The sequence below is a fragment of the Psammomys obesus genome, unplaced genomic scaffold (assembly GCF_907164565.1).
Source record: "Psammomys obesus unplaced genomic scaffold, mPsaObe1.curated_primary_1811, whole genome shotgun sequence".
NCBI classification, from domain to species: domain Eukaryota; kingdom Metazoa; phylum Chordata; class Mammalia; order Rodentia; family Muridae; genus Psammomys; species Psammomys obesus.
This window is the reverse complement of record NW_026594428.1, coordinates 12,478,766-12,495,124: the sequence shown is the minus strand read 5'-3', so window position 1 is coordinate 12,495,124 and position 16,359 is coordinate 12,478,766. Positions and strand designations below refer to the sequence as shown.

General features: G+C 43.1%; 1 protein-coding gene across 1 annotated transcript in view; it reads right to left on the bottom strand.

Annotated features, from left to right (window-relative positions):
• Nucleotides 1–16,359, bottom strand: part of Myo10 (myosin X) — a 173,423-nt gene that overhangs the window by 29,464 nt on the left and 127,600 nt on the right. The window contains exons 18-19 of the mRNA XM_055619008.1: nucleotides 14,486–14,594; nucleotides 12,446–12,526 (exon numbers count right to left, since the gene is read on the bottom strand). Of these exons, the coding sequence (XP_055474983.1) occupies nucleotides 12,446–12,526; nucleotides 14,486–14,594 (190 nt within the window). The remainder of the gene's footprint in view (nucleotides 1–12,445; nucleotides 12,527–14,485; nucleotides 14,595–16,359) is intronic.

Sequence of the window (16,359 nt, the reverse complement as noted above, 5' to 3'; positions counted from 1 at the left end):
AAAAATAAAGAGAAAGAAAAAACCACCACTACCACCACCACCACCAACAAAAACCCCTGTGTACCAAGCCAGCTGTGCCTCTAGGTCAGCTGCTCAGGGTCTTTGAATATTCCCAAACCACCTTATTCATTCAATACCTTATTATAGCAATATGTCATAACAAGAAAGAGGAGGAGGCTATGAGCAGGCCAGGTGAGTGCGACATACAGAACAAGTGGCGAATGTACAGTAGTTGCTTGTCTTCACTGAGCATGAGATAAGAACAGCTCTTGCCCCATGGATGTTAGCAGAACCTGGAGGGGATGTTGGCCATGGAGTGTCACTAGCTTGTCTCAGATAGCAGCAGCAACTAGAGAGGTGCAGCCGGCTCCCACAGGCCACAAGGCTGCAAGCAAGGTTGGTCCGGGAGGCTGATGGCAAGTGACACAGCTTTGCAGCCCTGGACCCTCTTTGTTCCTGATACTCTGCCCTGAGTAGTAACAGGCTGTGCTAGAAGCCTGGAAATCAGAGTCAGATGACATCATGACCAGGTCCAACCTGTTCTTCCACCTCCACAGGACCTCATTTCCCTAATTTGCAAGCTACTTCTGACTGAAAACTCAGCGGGTTGCAACTGTGTGCACCTGTGGTCCAATGTAAACCAACTAGCCTGGGCGTTGCTAAGATTATGTCATGCAATCCTTGAATCAAATGACAGAGCCAAACTTTAGAATGAGACCAAAGGAAGAAGAGAAAAGAACAGACAACGTTAAGCTAATGTTTCTTCCACACTTCCTCTGGGCACAATAACCTAAGAACAATGATTTGTGTTGGGCTCTGTTGGTCCCATGAACTTTACTGTGGCTTAGCAAATCTGTTCAGTATCCTGTGTGACTACTGCAATAACTGTATCTAGGCCTTGGCTGCCTTAAAAGAAGTCAGTACTGTACACGTCTCAAACACTTCAAATCCCTGCTCCTTCGCTGAGATCAGGAGGTGAAATAGCAAAGTTTATGAGGCGTAGCCTTACCTCACCTTGTTTCTTTTTGCTTTCTTTCTTTTTCTTTTGGCTTAAAGAGAGCTTTTAAAAACCACAGAAACATAACTTTTCGGTGGATTTTTCAGCCCATAGAGTTAGGAAGTAGGGAGAAATAGCAGCGTCTGTCACAGGGCCACTTCTTTTCCATCTCCTACAGGCAGACGCTGAGAGCATCACCGTGTAATTCCAAAACTAAACAGTATTCCCTTTAAAGTGAAATGCCAACCGGAGCAGCATCTGGCACACTTTAATGAGCGCCTGCATCCTTTCAGAGTGCTGAAACTAGGGCAGCCATTCATCTGAGAGGGTGGACAGTGCACAGCCAGCACACAATGGTGTGGTGTGCAGCACACGGGCATAAAAGACCCCCAAACATTTTCAAAGTCTGAACACAGCTTACTAAAACAATGCTGTCTAACAGTCAGGACTTGATAATCTCAAAGATTCTAAGTGGTACTGTTTTCTACAAGAAAACATGACATTAAAAGCAACGGCAGATTTGATAGAAAAAGTTTACATGTGTCGAGACCATCTTCCTAAGAACAAATAACAACAACAACAATAATAATAACAATAATAAAAGATTGAAAAGCAATAAGCAGTACTGATACCCTCACCCAGAGGTTTGTCTTTAAATGCCGGGGGCTGTAACCCGTGTCTACTGAGTAGGTGGTGCTTTACCATTTCTGAATCTCTTGCAAAGAAGAGCCAGCCCCAAAGGACAACTATCCACAACTAACCAACTCCACATGTTAACAGGGCATCTTTGTGGCAACCCCTGCCTTGGCCTGATAAGGAAAAAACTGGTTAGACAAGTATCATCCACATAAGAAGTAGCTGAGAAGGGAAAGGATGTGAAATTAAATCATGGATACGCTTCACTTCAAAGAGCCAGGCAGGACAGGACTGAAAAATCCAGGCAACCGCAACAAAAAAGTGGGTTACAAAATTAAGGCGACTGTAAAATCCAAACATGGAGCTCCAGGCTGGAAAGATAAGGTGGAGAGAGACAGGTACTCACCAGCTGGGAACAGAAGGAGAAAGGAGCCAGGGCTGTAGAGACTGGAAACAGGCAGGTAGGGGCAGAGCCCAAGGTCAGGCCTCTACCTAGAGGAGCCAGTCAAGAGCCTGTTGTGGGGGTGGGGAGGCTGGTCAGAGGGCGGGAAGGAGTGGCAGTTAGCAGCTAGCGGTGCCCCTTGCCTGGGGGTGGGGTGGAGACCAGGAAGGAGGGCAGAGCATGAGACAGGAAGCTTTCAGAAGGGTGTCAGGAAAGGCTGTGATTCCACAGCCTCAGACTAGTTAAATATTTAGCAGTGAAGAGAAGGTTGCTTAAGGGGACAACCCAGTCCAGTCCCCTCTCCTTTTCTCTCTTGAAAAGAAGGTAGACATGCCAGTCTGCCTGTCTCTAGCAAGCTTGTGTTTAGGAATGTATGTGTAAATGCACATCAATGCAGGCAAGAAAAAGGGGTTAATAAAAATGCTGGGTGTGGTGGTGCACACCTTTAGTCCCAGGCAGAGGTAGGAGGATCTGTGAATTGAAGGCTAGCCTAGTCTACATAAAGCCAGGACAGCCAGAGCTATGTAGGAAGACCCTGTCTCCAAAAACAAAAATTCAGTCTTCAGTCTGACAAAATTAATTTGAAGTTCCTCAAATATACTATTAAGAATGTCAGATCGTTTTCAATTCATTATTTCTTGCAAATTTCTTCTGTGCTTTTTCATTGTATAAGCATCCAGTTTATAAAGATCTTTATAGGTTAAGGCTAACCACCCCTTGGTATGTATGATATAGGAACTGGAGATGTAGCTTAGGTAGGCTGTGCATGCACAGTCCTCACTTCAGTTCCCAGGAACAGGGATGGGGAAAGTATGTATATATTCAAATGTAAACAGTATGATCTTTGAGTAGTTAAATTATGGTGAATAAAACAAAATGTTCAGCAATATCTTTCAAATATTTTCTAATCAAGAAGCAGTTTGCCTCCTCCACATTGGGGTGGGTGAAGGCAAATGCTGCTGGTGCACTTCTTACCATTCTTTGTTACATGCTTTTTTTTTTTTTTTTAAATAGGAAAGAATCTAGCCAGAGAGGAAGAAACCCCCTCCCCCCAAGGGTGTGTGTGAACTCAGCACAACCGTGAAGTTCGGGTGAAGAAAGCTAAGGGAGACAGTCTATGTGTTGAGGAAAACTGAGGGGAACTTAAACCCTGGACCCAGGCCTGAGATGTGCTCAGGTCTTCCATCTGCTCTGAAATCACCAAAAGGAATGGCAGTGGAAGAGGATGAGAGGCGAGAGAAGATTGAGGCTGGAAGCTTGGGAAGATGGGGACTTGGGAAGAATGAGGATAGGAACTTGGGGAGAATGAGGCTGGGACATGGAAAGAATGAGAATAGGGACTTGGGAAGAATGTTCTTTGTACAGCTGAGCAAGCTGAAGTACCAGAACAGTCAAGAATAGAAGTCACACATAGTGGGGGTTGCCTATGAGCATGCTAATGAGGGGCTTCATATGCTAAGAGACTACAGAAAAGAACCAACTGTCAGCGATAGCCCAGAGTCTGGGGCAGGCTCATAGGAGCCAGTAGGTCTCCCATCTGATTGGATAATATCCTGGAAGTTCAGCAGGATGAGTTGAAGTAGAAACTGCTGGAGGACTACAGCAAGGAAGTGGAGCAGGTGCTCCAATTTACAACTGTTACTTCACAGTGACCAGCAATCATCTTCCTGAGACCTGTTCTGAGGGTCGATCAGAAAGACAAACAAACACTGGTGCACTGAACAGACCGTAGGGGTAGCGAAAGGGGTAGGCGTAAGCGGTCCAAGTGCTTTATAGGATACCTCTCTGCAAGCAGGGAGTAAGCCCCTGACTTGAGCTCACGAGAGGTTTTTTTGATTCCTTCTAGATGCTTGTTTCAACAAAAAGTAGATTTAGGCAAGTAGGTAGCAGACCATTATTATTCATTGCTTTCAAATGTTGCTCTATTTAATATGAAAGACAACCTTCATATTGAAATCATTTAATCCCTCTCAGGACCTACTTAGCAACTGAATGGACATCAACCTAACCCATCCCACCCTCGAAGTGCTGGCAAAGATTAGTGATTTCCAGACAGACCCCAAGAGTTCTTTCTTAGGAGACTTTCTCCTGCAGAGAACTGGAGCAAAATGTGCCTGTGCTTTCTCATATTTCTTAAGGCTGGCAGCAATATTCATGCATATGTGTACACGCGCATGTGTGTACATATATGAAAAGAGCTTAAATTATCCAACAGAAGATCATTTAATTCACATAACTTCTTATATATCCACACTGGTAGAACCTGGTTTATAAAGCAAATTTAGAAAGAATTCTTGTGCAGTTTTTTTAAAAAGTTTGTATACAGCAAAAGGCATGGGAAAATCTTTAAGACTATAGTAATAAGATCAGGGGAAGAAATGCTTCAAATTCAAACAAAAGACACCGTTACTAAGTTCCCTCTTCAATTCATCCACAATTACTTTGTTTTTTTTTTTTTTTTAAAGAAAAGCTGGGCTTCTTATCAAAAGTAGACCACACAATCTATGCCTCAGCTGATAACTGGATTAATGTTCTTCATTTCTACAAAGGATTATTAATAGTTTAAACCTGTGCAAATCCAAACTTGTACCCACCTCCCCTGTTTGTTGAAGGACCCAAAGGTTGAGTGCTCTGACAGCCGGCTAAATTCACTCCTTTGGTATTTCCTCACACAGCTTTACACTACAGCAACCATTACAAAGGAGATGAAACTTTTAGGCAGAACCAAAAAGGAGAACAAAACAAAACCCTACCTTGGGTTTTCTTTTCCTCTCTTTAGGGCTTGTCCACTGAGAATAGCCGCATCCCCAGACGAAAGGCCGGAGAACATCCAAGCTGACAGACAACCCCCGCTATCTGAAGCTTGCCCAGCTCCCAACCTTTTATGTGGTGTCTTGGGCTGTGCTTGCTCAATTCATTCCTGATTCTACTCAAGAAGCCCAGCCTCTCAAGGCTGCCGTGATAGGAATTGCTGATGATACTTTTGACCATAGGCACAAGTGAGCCATGATCCACACACCAACAAATCTGCAAAGTCCCAAGTGTCTAAACCTTCAAAGGTTGCCTCTATATTTAAAGATGAAGATGCCCGAAAACGAAGAAAAGAACTCGAACATCTTAGCTGTGGTCTTGGAAAACCCACCCAGAGAACAACGCTCTTCACTGGGGCTGAGCTTCATTTACAGCTATTTATCCAGGTCTTTACAGAGGGCAGCTGAATAGTTGCCATGGCAACTTGGTAAACAGGACTGAAGTGACTGCTGAGGGGTTTGCTGGATGGTTTTGTTTGGGAAGAATAGTTGCTTTAATGGTTCCTTTTACCAAAATTTTCTCAAAAGGTAAAGCTGCCTTTTTACAGATCTTTTGTATGAGATATTCTCTAAGCAAAAAGAAAACTCTAGAAATTTGTCCTAGTTGGGGGCAGATGGTCAAAGCCAGTCAGGAATATTGCAGGCAATCAGAAAAACAGAATTACTAAAAGTTATTACTGATGTGGATGTATAGTCTCTAGTAAGTACAGGGAGGAAACAGAACCACCCCCAAAGACCTTAATTTAGCTATAGTCACTTAAAAGATCTAGCACCTGCATTATTATATAAAGCCCCCACACTCTGATTCTTCACGTAATCTTTTCTATGTCATACAATATCATTTATATTTTCTTGTATTCAATAGAAAGCAAACTCCTAAGTCAGGTGATCACAAGCTAATCTTATAAAATGTTTCTTTCCTTTTTCTCCAGACAGGGTCTGTAGATGTAGTCCTGGCTATTCTGGAACTCACTCTGTAGAGTAGTCTGGCCTCAAACTGAGAGATCAGTTCTGCCTCTGTCTCCAGAGTACTGAGATTAAAAGCATGCACCACCACCAATTTCTTGAAAAAGATATCATTACAATTTAAGCCAACTGTCTACATTTAGCATTTTGACACATATAGCATTTTCATACTGTAAAAATCAGAGTCCGCTTTTAGGATATTAAGTCTTGATAATTAAAGAATTTAAGAACAGGCTCAAATGGAAGCTGGAAGACAATTTCATTAGCTGTGAAAGGAAGACCTGGAGCAGACAAGCTGCAAACCTTGCTGCCTGAAAAAAGGAGGAAGAGAAGGAGGAAGAAGAGGAGCAGGTAGAAGAAGCAGAGAAAGAGAAAGCCATGTCTTTTGAGTTAAGCATGGAGATCAGCCACCTGGTAGCAATGCAGCTACATGGTAGGGAGTGGGGCTGTTGAAAAAGAGCGAAGGCCAAAGCGTTAGGAAAAGCCCATGTACTGAGAAAAGAGATAGAGGAAAAGGGACAGTTACAATCTGAGTAATTCAGGAAAAGCAACGGGCTTATGAGGCCACCAGTTTGCAGCTCTGAGAGTGAGTGCACTAGGGACAGGGAAAGTACCTCATCTCCTTAAAGGGCAATTTATTCCTCCTATCTCATTAGCAAGGCTTCAGGTGAACCGCCCTTTCTGGGGGGGTGGGGGGGTGGACCCTTGCTCAGGTAATTGATCTGCCAAACTGAATTCATTAATTTTAAGCATGTCAGAATAAAAGCCATGCATGTTGAATATATTCCACCACCATGTAAGGCAGGCACAGTACTAAAGCAGCTCTTTTATGTCACTCTTAGATTCATTAAAATAAGATACCAGACGATGTTTTGACAGAACAATGTTAGACTCCAATATTTAATCTTTCTGCTTTACCCTTTCCTGTGGGCAGATCTTCCACCCACACCTCCTTGCCCAACCATGGAAGGTATGGTTCCAGAATGACCATCACATGCAGAGATCTCAATATCTGAGTAGGGAGTACCAACCCACAGATAGAGTAGGGTTTGTCAACAAGCCCCAGTGTGACTGGAAAGCTAGGGTTTTCAAAGCCGAGAAGGGGCCCCTGGATAGAGACAGTTGAGGTGAATCAACCTGCTAGTATGTCAAGCCTACTCATCCATTATTATATTATACTTGTCCTTTCAATCTTGACTTACTGCCATATCTCAAGGTGACTGCCAACTACAGAAATGAAACATGATCACAGCAACAGAGTGCCAGAAATTAAATTAACTAACCTGGACGGGACCAAGGGTTAAACACAGCATGTGGGTCGTTAGCTTTGGGGACAGTAAGTACCATGTATCACAGCACTTCGGGGATCTACCTTTCTTGTACCCAGGACACAAAGGAAGAGACAGCTTGCAGAGTGGGCCCTGGGCAAATCTTCCAAAGATGGGATGCTTTATTCACAATATAAGATGAGGGTACAGACCACAGCCTTTAAGTCTGCAGAAAGCATTGCTGGGAAAGACAACAATGGACAGGAAATACGACACTGCTGGGGAGGTGCTCAGCAGTCTGGGTCCCCAGGTCAGGTAGAACCCATGTCTGCTGTAAGCCTAGCTAGATAATGTGGAGTGGGAGCCAAAAGGGTCACTGGAGCTCTTGGTGATCAGTCAAATTGGACAATTAGCAATCTTCCGGTTCAATGAGAGGTGCTGTCTCAGGGAGGTAAGGTGAAGAGTACAGAGGAAGACACCTGACATTTTCCTCCAGCACAAACACACACGATACAGACACTGACACACGCAAGTAAGACATGTAGAAAAGCTAAGTGTGATAGTGCATACCTTTAATCTTAGTACTTGGGAGACAGAAACAAATGGATCATTGTAAGGCCAAGGCCAGTCTAGTCTACATAGTAAGATCCCTCTTTCAAAGCAATACACAACCAAACACATTAAAAAACAAAAATAAGGAGACAGAGTTGTGAAAGGAATAAAAAAAAAGTCTAAAAATCAGCAGAGGAAGTTACTCTATTAAGAACTCTTAAAAAGAAACCACAAAAGAAAAAAATCACTCTAAAGCCATGCAGTGGCACATGCCTTTAATCCCAGCACACGGGAGGAAGAGGCAGGCAGATATCTGAGTTTAAGGCTACCCTGGTCTGGCAGCACTACAAAGAGAAACTCTCTGTCTTGAAAAAAAAAAAAGATCGAAAGAAAGAAAGAAAGGAAGGAAAGGAAGGAAGGAAGGAAGGAAGGAAGGAAGGAAGGAAGGAAGGAAGGAAGGAAGGAAGGAAGGAAGGAAGGAAGGAAGGAGAAAAAAAGAAAGAAAGAAAGAAAGGAAGGAAGGAAGGAAGGAAGGAAGGAAGAAAGAAAGAAAGGAAGGAGAAAAAAAGAAAGAAATCTACTTCAGATTATAACACAACAACAACAAAACAACAAAAAGCCACAGAAGAAATGCAGGTAGCAGCATTTGGAAAGGCTTCTATAGTATGTCTCCTGGGTACAGTGTGCTAGTTCATGGAAGCCATTCACATTCTAACTGGTAACAAAACACTCATGCACTGTTGTTCTGACTGTTCTTGCTCTCTGCATTTGTCTTCAGAGGCTGTCCAGGATATTGTCAAGACAAAGAACTTTGTGTGTTATTTTGAAAGTTGCATCATAGGGGCTGCAGAGATGGTTCAGTGGTTAAGAACACTTGCTGAGCAATAACATGGAACAGAGTTTGGTTCTCACAAATGCCTGTTAATGCTACATCCCAGGGATGCAGGATCTGGTGTCCACACTTAAACAGGCATACACACCCATGTGAGTGCACACACCTTCATATATACATTCACAATACATAGAGACCAGAGTCTAATAAAACTGCATATTGAATTTCTATGGGAGTTCACTATTACCAAAGCTAAAGGTGCATTAGTCAAGTCATTTATTCAATTTCTGACTGGTATGTGTATGTGTCTGTATGTGTGTGTATGATCATGAATAAGAGGGATACAGGAATCCTAGTGCTTTAAGCATGTAAAGGACTGGCACCTTTGCAAGGCTTTAAAGATATCATCACCATGTGTGTCTTTATGCTTAAGACTTTCACCTTCAAAGCCCTCTGTGATCCAGCTGAACATTTCTCCTGGCTTGGTTTCTCCTCTTGCCAAATAGTCTATCTTGAAGCACATGACTACAGCCCACTGGACATATCTCTTGTCTCTCTCTGCTGGGGCCTATCTTCAGCATCTTTTCCTCACTCTTCCCTTAGATAAGCCTTCCCATATTGTTGCTGCAGTCTTTCTCTATAAGACCCCAGCATTGGGAAAGGAGACCTAAGACCTGACCTTTTGTGAGAAGACAAGTTTTTGAAAACAGTCCTGAATTGTTTAAACTTGAACAGAAATGTTCTGGAATCCATGCTGCTTCCCTCCACAAACCTAGGCCCTCATCATACCAGGCCTATGACAGATTAATGAGGCATGGTACAAGAAACAGGCTTGGCTGACGCTGCGGGCAGTGGCCCTAGCTTCACCTTAGCTCCCTGGAGCTGCAGACTAGTTCTCACAGCAGGATGGCCTCCCTGATACTCATCAGTCTGTCCCCTTCTTTAATTCCCTCAGAATAACCTCAGGGTTTTCTGAGGAATGTTAATGAGAGACTTTCCTGATGAGATCTCATTTGCTAAAATACCAGTCAGGGAGAGATCACAGGCCAGGGATGCCCTTGGGGAGAGATTCAGAGGAGGCTCAGCAGGTTTGCTGTCAATGCAGAAGTATCCTGGAGTCTCCTATAGGGTAGTTTGGGGCCAGCTATTGTTACTCCCTACTACATCCCAACAGAAAGAAGCTGAAAGGCCACATCACCAGGGAAGATAACCTGCCTTCTGTGAACTGCCAAGGTCTAAACTGCTGTCCAGAGCCCAGAGCAGGCTGCATACCACCTCCCGTTAGGAGTAAGTTTTCTTCGCTTAATTACAATTTCACAGCAGAAAGATTCTTCCAGGGCAGGAAAGGATAGAGGAAAGAGGGAGAAAGAGAGAGACAGAGACAGAGATACAGAGACAGAGAGAAAGAGAGGGAAGGAGAGAGGGAGGAAGAGAACAAACCAACAGCAATACCAAACAAATAACAGAAGCCACAAAAGTGCCCACATTCTTCTGACTTGAATGCCTATCATAGGGTGGCAGAATGGAAGGCCTGTGTGTGCCTTTTGTAGCTGCCTTAATTCTAACCTATAGTTCTCTAGCTGACTGTCTTCATAGCTACTGTGGTTGTCCCTTTTTGGACACAGAATCTGTAAAAAACTAACTCTAGAATCTGTCCAAACTCCCCATCATCTCCATCCTGATTGATACCCAACTAATAACCTTCACACCTCCAAACTCCCATCAAAGGGATGGGAGAAGAGTACGAGATGAAGTAAATGCACCCCTGGCATTTAAATGCATCCTTCCCCTGGCACCAGAAACACACAGTCCCCACTCTGTAGAGAGGAAAGGCAAGAGTCCCTGTGAGACCTTCTACATGCATGTATCTTTGGACTAAAACCATTTGTGAGAAATTCCAAGTCAGGCAGGAGCAGAACAATATTCTTGATGGAACTGAAGGAATGCTAACTAGGTCACTTCATGGTGGTATCTCCATATTCTAATTAGCATTCTTCACACTCATAAACCACACCTACATCTTAGGCCAGAGACGAGTTAGGTCTTGTGTTGGGACTTTTATATTCTAGTGCCTTTAAAATGGTATCAAGATATTTTTTACAAGCTATCCTTTGGCATGTTACTAATTAGTGTCTTCAGTAGGTCAGGAAAACACAAGGCCAAGAGCTTGGGCAAACCCAGAGTTGAGTTGGATCACTTTGTAAAGTACAAAATTCAAAGTAATTGGGCATAATCAGATCTCAGCATGAAAAAGTAACAAAAAATAAGTAAGTTCTTCAATTCTGGCTATGGACAGGCTTCAAGCTTCTATAGTCTGAACGAAAAAATGAACTTTGTGTCATCTAAGAAAAGTAATCAAGGACTAGATTTTTCAGAATGAAATTTCTGCCTTTAGAAAGGCAGCCTGGCTGGAGAGGTGGCTCAGTGATTAAGAGCATTTGGTATTCCTGCAGAGGACCCAAGTTCAGTTCCCAGCAGCCATATTGGGCAGCTCTAGGGGATCTGGTACCCTCTGGCCTCAGCAGGAACCCCCAAGCATGCATGTGCGCTCATACACACACACACACACACACACACACACACACACACACACACACACAGACACACATGTAGACACAATAAATATTAAAAAAAAAAAAAAGAATGATAAATAGAAAGGCGGCCTTAGGGCACATTCCTGTTCCACTACATATGAGATTGCCAACACAGACAGTGCTAGCCACCCAGGGATGAGAGTGGGAAACACATTAATTAAACTATGGCACACCAGAAATCTAATGGACACCCATACTCCCAAGACTTCCAACTGAGAAAAAGCTGACAGGCTCAAAGCATGAGCTGCGTCATTATTAGCCCTCCTGCACAGAAGGGAAACCCTACCAGGTTAGGCCAGCCCTGCCAGAACACTCAGGGACAATCTGCAACTGGATGTGGAGTCAGCCCACAAGGTTAAACCAAGGGCCAAAGTCAAACAACAAGGAGGATACTGTTAGCAGCAGGTCAGATTTCTCATCTTCATCTTTTCTATTCTTTTATATGTTGGAGTTCTTGAAATTGCTGCCTTGTGGGGAAGGAGGATCTGTCTCTTAAGAAGGATTCCTAAGAAGCTTGCTGGCCAAATAAAAATTAACTCCTTAACAGTTTGTATGGGCTCAGGATACAGCTCAGTTTGATACAGTCCTTGGCTGGCACAAATTGGGCTGTGGGTTCAATCCTCAGCACTGCGTAAACTAGTGTGATGCATACACCTGCAATCCCAGCCTTCAGGAGGAAGAGGCAGGAGGATTAGAAGTTCAAGACCAGCCTCAGCTACATAGTGAGTTTAAGGCTGGAATAGGACACATGAATCCTTGTCTCAGGAAAAAAAAAACAAAACTGAACCACCCACACATTTGTGGCAAGTTGTCCATGTAGCTTTGAATTTAGTTAACTGCTCAACCCTAATATCCAGTGTCTCTTGTAAAAGTAGCTTCTCCTTTTCTACACGCTTCTAATTTAGTCATGGCACTGAGAAAAATTTACCTTTAAGTTATTTTGTAATTAAAGTGCTTAAAATAGGTCTGGAGAGATAGTTCAGGGGTTAAGAGCAACTGTAGTTCTTGCAGAGGACAGGTGATCCATTCCCAGCATCCCTGTGGCATCTCACAACCCTCCGTAATGCCAGTTCTAGGGGATCCAATGCCCTCTTCTGACCTCTGAGGGCATCAGGCACTCACCCAGTGCACAGACATACACATAGGCATTCGCATGAAATAAAATAAAAAAATAAAATAAAATAAAGTTCTTAAAACACATTGTCACTTAGTTTATAATGTCACAGCATTTAACAATAAACAATAATGCTAAAAAGGAAAACTTAAAAAACAGCTGCAACAGAAAATATTTTTTCTTTCTTTCCTTTTTTTTTTTTGGAGAGCCCAGGCTGGCCCTTAGGAGCCTTACCTTCTGTGTGTTTGGCTTGATGCATCGAACAAAGAAGGGATTAGAGGAGCTTAGGGTTGCCATTAAGGAATGCAGGGAGTCCTGTGGGGAGGAAGAGGGCAGGTGGGTTTAGTCAGAATAAAAACAAAACAAAACCCAGAAAAATCAGAGGAACAAGAGATATTCATTTTAAGTGATCTCACCATAATATCAAACAAGGCAAAGTTCTCGCTTAAATATTTAGGATCTAGAGCTTGACACACAGAGGCCCAACTCCGGTCCTAGCTCATTCGTCTGTGGAGCCTACTGGGTATCTGTACTCCCCCAAATCTCATCTGTAAGATGGAGACAGTGGCATGTAGAGGTGATGTGAGAGTAGGAGCAACAGTGCGTGGGCCGGCGCCTGACAGAGGTATTTAAGAGATGGGAGCTGGTATCCCCACACCTTCTCTGTGTGCGGGCTGCACTCCCCAGACTGTCAGCCATGCTGGCGTGTGCTTCCCTCCCCTCCGTCACCAGCAGCACACCCCCAGGTTTCTAGGTGCACCTCACAGGTGGATCCATTATCCTGCTGACGGCCAGGGTGCACTGCCCCTGCAGTCTGGATTTTCACTTAAGGGCAAACAGATAATTAAGTGAGGGGCAGCAGTATTCATGGGCTGTACTTCCTATGAGAGAAAAATGCCTGCACATCCAAAATGCTGATATTCCGGGCTGGAGAGACAGAGGATAAGAGCACTGTCTGCTCTTCCAGAGGTCTGGAGTTCAATTCCCAATACACATATGGTGGCTCACCTATACTGAAATCTGATGCTCTCTTTTGGCATGCTAGCATACATGCATGTAGAGCTCTACATGTAGATAGAGCACTCATACATAAATTTAAAAATGCTGATGTTCTTTATTTCCCATGAATTTGAGTAACTGACATCACTACTACTCGGATATAAAATGGTCATTCTTCCCAGGTATGATATGTATCTCCCTTCCCCCTCGTATATATATATGAATATATGTCTATATATACATATGTACATAGATATGTCTATGTCTGTATATATATATAAGGCCAATGTTCAGACATGGAAAGAAATATGCCCTATTTTTACATGAAATGTTAAATACAATAAAAATTATTGGGAACACAAAATAAGCATTCTGAAGACCAGGTATTTCAACAGCTTAGAATTAAATAGCTTTCCCTTATTAATTAATTAATAATTAATTAATTTTGTTTTTCGGGACAGGGTTTTTCTGTGGTAGTCTTGGTTGTCCTAGACTCACTTAGACCAGGCAAGCCTCGAACTCAGAGATCTGGCTGCTTCTGCCTCCTAGAATGCTAGGATTACAGGCATGTGCCACCATGCCCAACTTAAGACATATTTTCATGCATTATGTGAAAATACATATCTTGACACATTAATGTCTATTATATACATATATACCTTTTAAAATACTTCATTGTCCTACAAATTCTCCTGTATATAAGATCTGTATATGCATCTCTTTTATAGCTACCATAAGCATCCCAGGTTCTTTCTGTGGTAAAGTAATGAGACAATAAACTGCTGAATATATTGTCAATATTAATGTCCAAACACATGGACATTGGTACAACCACAGTCCTTCTCACCCCATCTCCAGAACTAAAAATATGATCTGAACTAATGAAATACTTTAATGACCTGGGTAATTATGAGAGTGTCACACCAGTAGAGGGAAAGAATAGTAAAAATTATTTTGTTAATTTAATTTATAAAATCTCACAGAAAGTCTAAATATTCTTGTGTATACCTTTCTTTTTAAGCATTGGACATTGAACCAAGACTCTCAAGAATGACTGAAAAAAAAAAAAAAAAAAGAAAGAAAGAACTCTACTACTGAATGTCCTCAAACCCCTGGGTTGTGGTGTGAGCCTATGAAGCTCTACCTGCTTTGAAACTGTGACTTAATAGAAACTCATCCAGCTCATATGCCCGACTCTAGGCGGCCCTAGTTCTTTGAATCACAGACTGACACGGAAGAATGACAGAGTCCTGCAGGCCAGTGCTGCAGACTGACCTTGAACTGTGAGCTGACAGTGGGTCGCCGGTGTTTGCTTCCACACTTCAAGGTGTCCTGGTTGTTTCGGCTGGAGACATGTTCAAAGAGGTCATAGATGAAGTCAAATCTGTGTGAAGGGAGCACAGGGCTGTGAGGTATGCACGCATGACTGCCAGGTACTTGCCACGGTCCTGCAGTGTATTTCCATGATGCTAATTAACAAAGTACACAGTGACCTTAAGAGCCACTAGAGCATGCAAAGAAAGAGTCAGCCATCCTTTGCTTGGCAGTTTGAGGTGCTCCGTGGAGCACCAGAGTCTACCAGAGAGAAAATGGAAAGACAGTGACCCGGGGTAAAGTCTCCCTGAGAAACAGGTGCATCTGGAGACCAACCTTAACCCTGCAGCTTTCACTGCTTCATCTGCACAATTCGATACAGTAGCCTCTCAAGATGGAGAGGGAATAGTTTCCAGGACCTTCCATGGAAACCAATGCCCAAAATGTTCAAGTCCCTTATTAATAATAGGGCAGGGCCTGCATGGAACCTACACATTCTCTCATACACCTTAAACCATGTCTAGCTTATTTACAGTAACAACACAGTGGACGTTCTCCCTAAATACTAATTAAGTGTCATTGGTTAGGGCAATGGATCTCAACCTTCTTAATGCTGCTGTGGTGACCTCCAAGCATAAAATAGTTTTTGTTGTCACCTTAAAACAGTAATTTTGCTATTGTTAGGAACTGTAATGTAAATATCTGTGTTTTTTGATAATCTTAGGCAACCCTTGTGAAAGAGTCCTGCAATCCCCAAAGGGGTCACTACCCACAGTTTGAGAACCACTGGTTTAGGGAATAACTGGTGCATACATGTTCAGCACAGCCACAGGCTTTTTGTTTGTTTGTTTTACAAATATTTTCAATCAACAGTTGATCAGCTCTACGGAGGAAGGAACACACGCAAAGCTGGCTACGTTATGCCCATCATGCACTGTCCTGAAGACAAGTGTTGGGAGGTTCAAGTAGAGACATCTGGAATGAGGTGGACAAATGTGCAAATCCTGTCCTGCCTCTTCTACTTCTTAGCTGTATCATAAATATGAAATGCTCTATCTCTCTCTCTAGGCCTCAGATGGCTCATCTGGAACAATGGGAGTAATTTTAGAATTTGTTCTCTGACTGTAAAGCAAGAATAAAATGAGGAAGTGTGGTACAAGGCCAGAAGCACAGAGCCTGGGTCATGGCCAGCACGGATCCCAGCTCTAAAATTTATTAAACCATTGCCACTATTACTACAGTAAAACACTTCTCAGTAACTAGTTATCTTTCTGGCATAGTGGACATTACGGGCTCTAAAGCTGGAGAGGCTGATAGCTTCACTGTCACAATGGAGGGCAGAAGGGACACCCCTCCACTATCTATCCTCAAGATGGCTCCTCACTGTGCCTCAGAAATTTTTCACTCGGCTGCTCAGGGAATACTTACACTGTTAAGTATTCCAACCGTGCTCTGAGCTCTCAAAGGACAGCTTGCATTCCATTGAAAGGTCAAAGATGTCAAAGGTGAAAGGGAAGCAGGCTCCCCCATTTGCAAAGGGGAACCTCAGGCTGCAGCAGCACCCCTTCCCACTAAGACAGAGACAGCCCTTGACCCTGGTCTACAGCTCTCCAGCCTGTGAGCCTTTCTTTCACCACAAGAAAACACTTCCACTTGAAACCAACAGGCAGATTGTATTTAAATGTACCCTTTCAATGCTCACAGCTGAGACAGCGTTGACAGGTAACATGCTGTGGCATTTTTCCAGCATCCTGTATTTTCTGCAGGTCTGAAAGCTCATCTACAAATAGAAGTAGCTGAGAATAGTTTAAGCCGTGCATTTTCACATGAGAGAA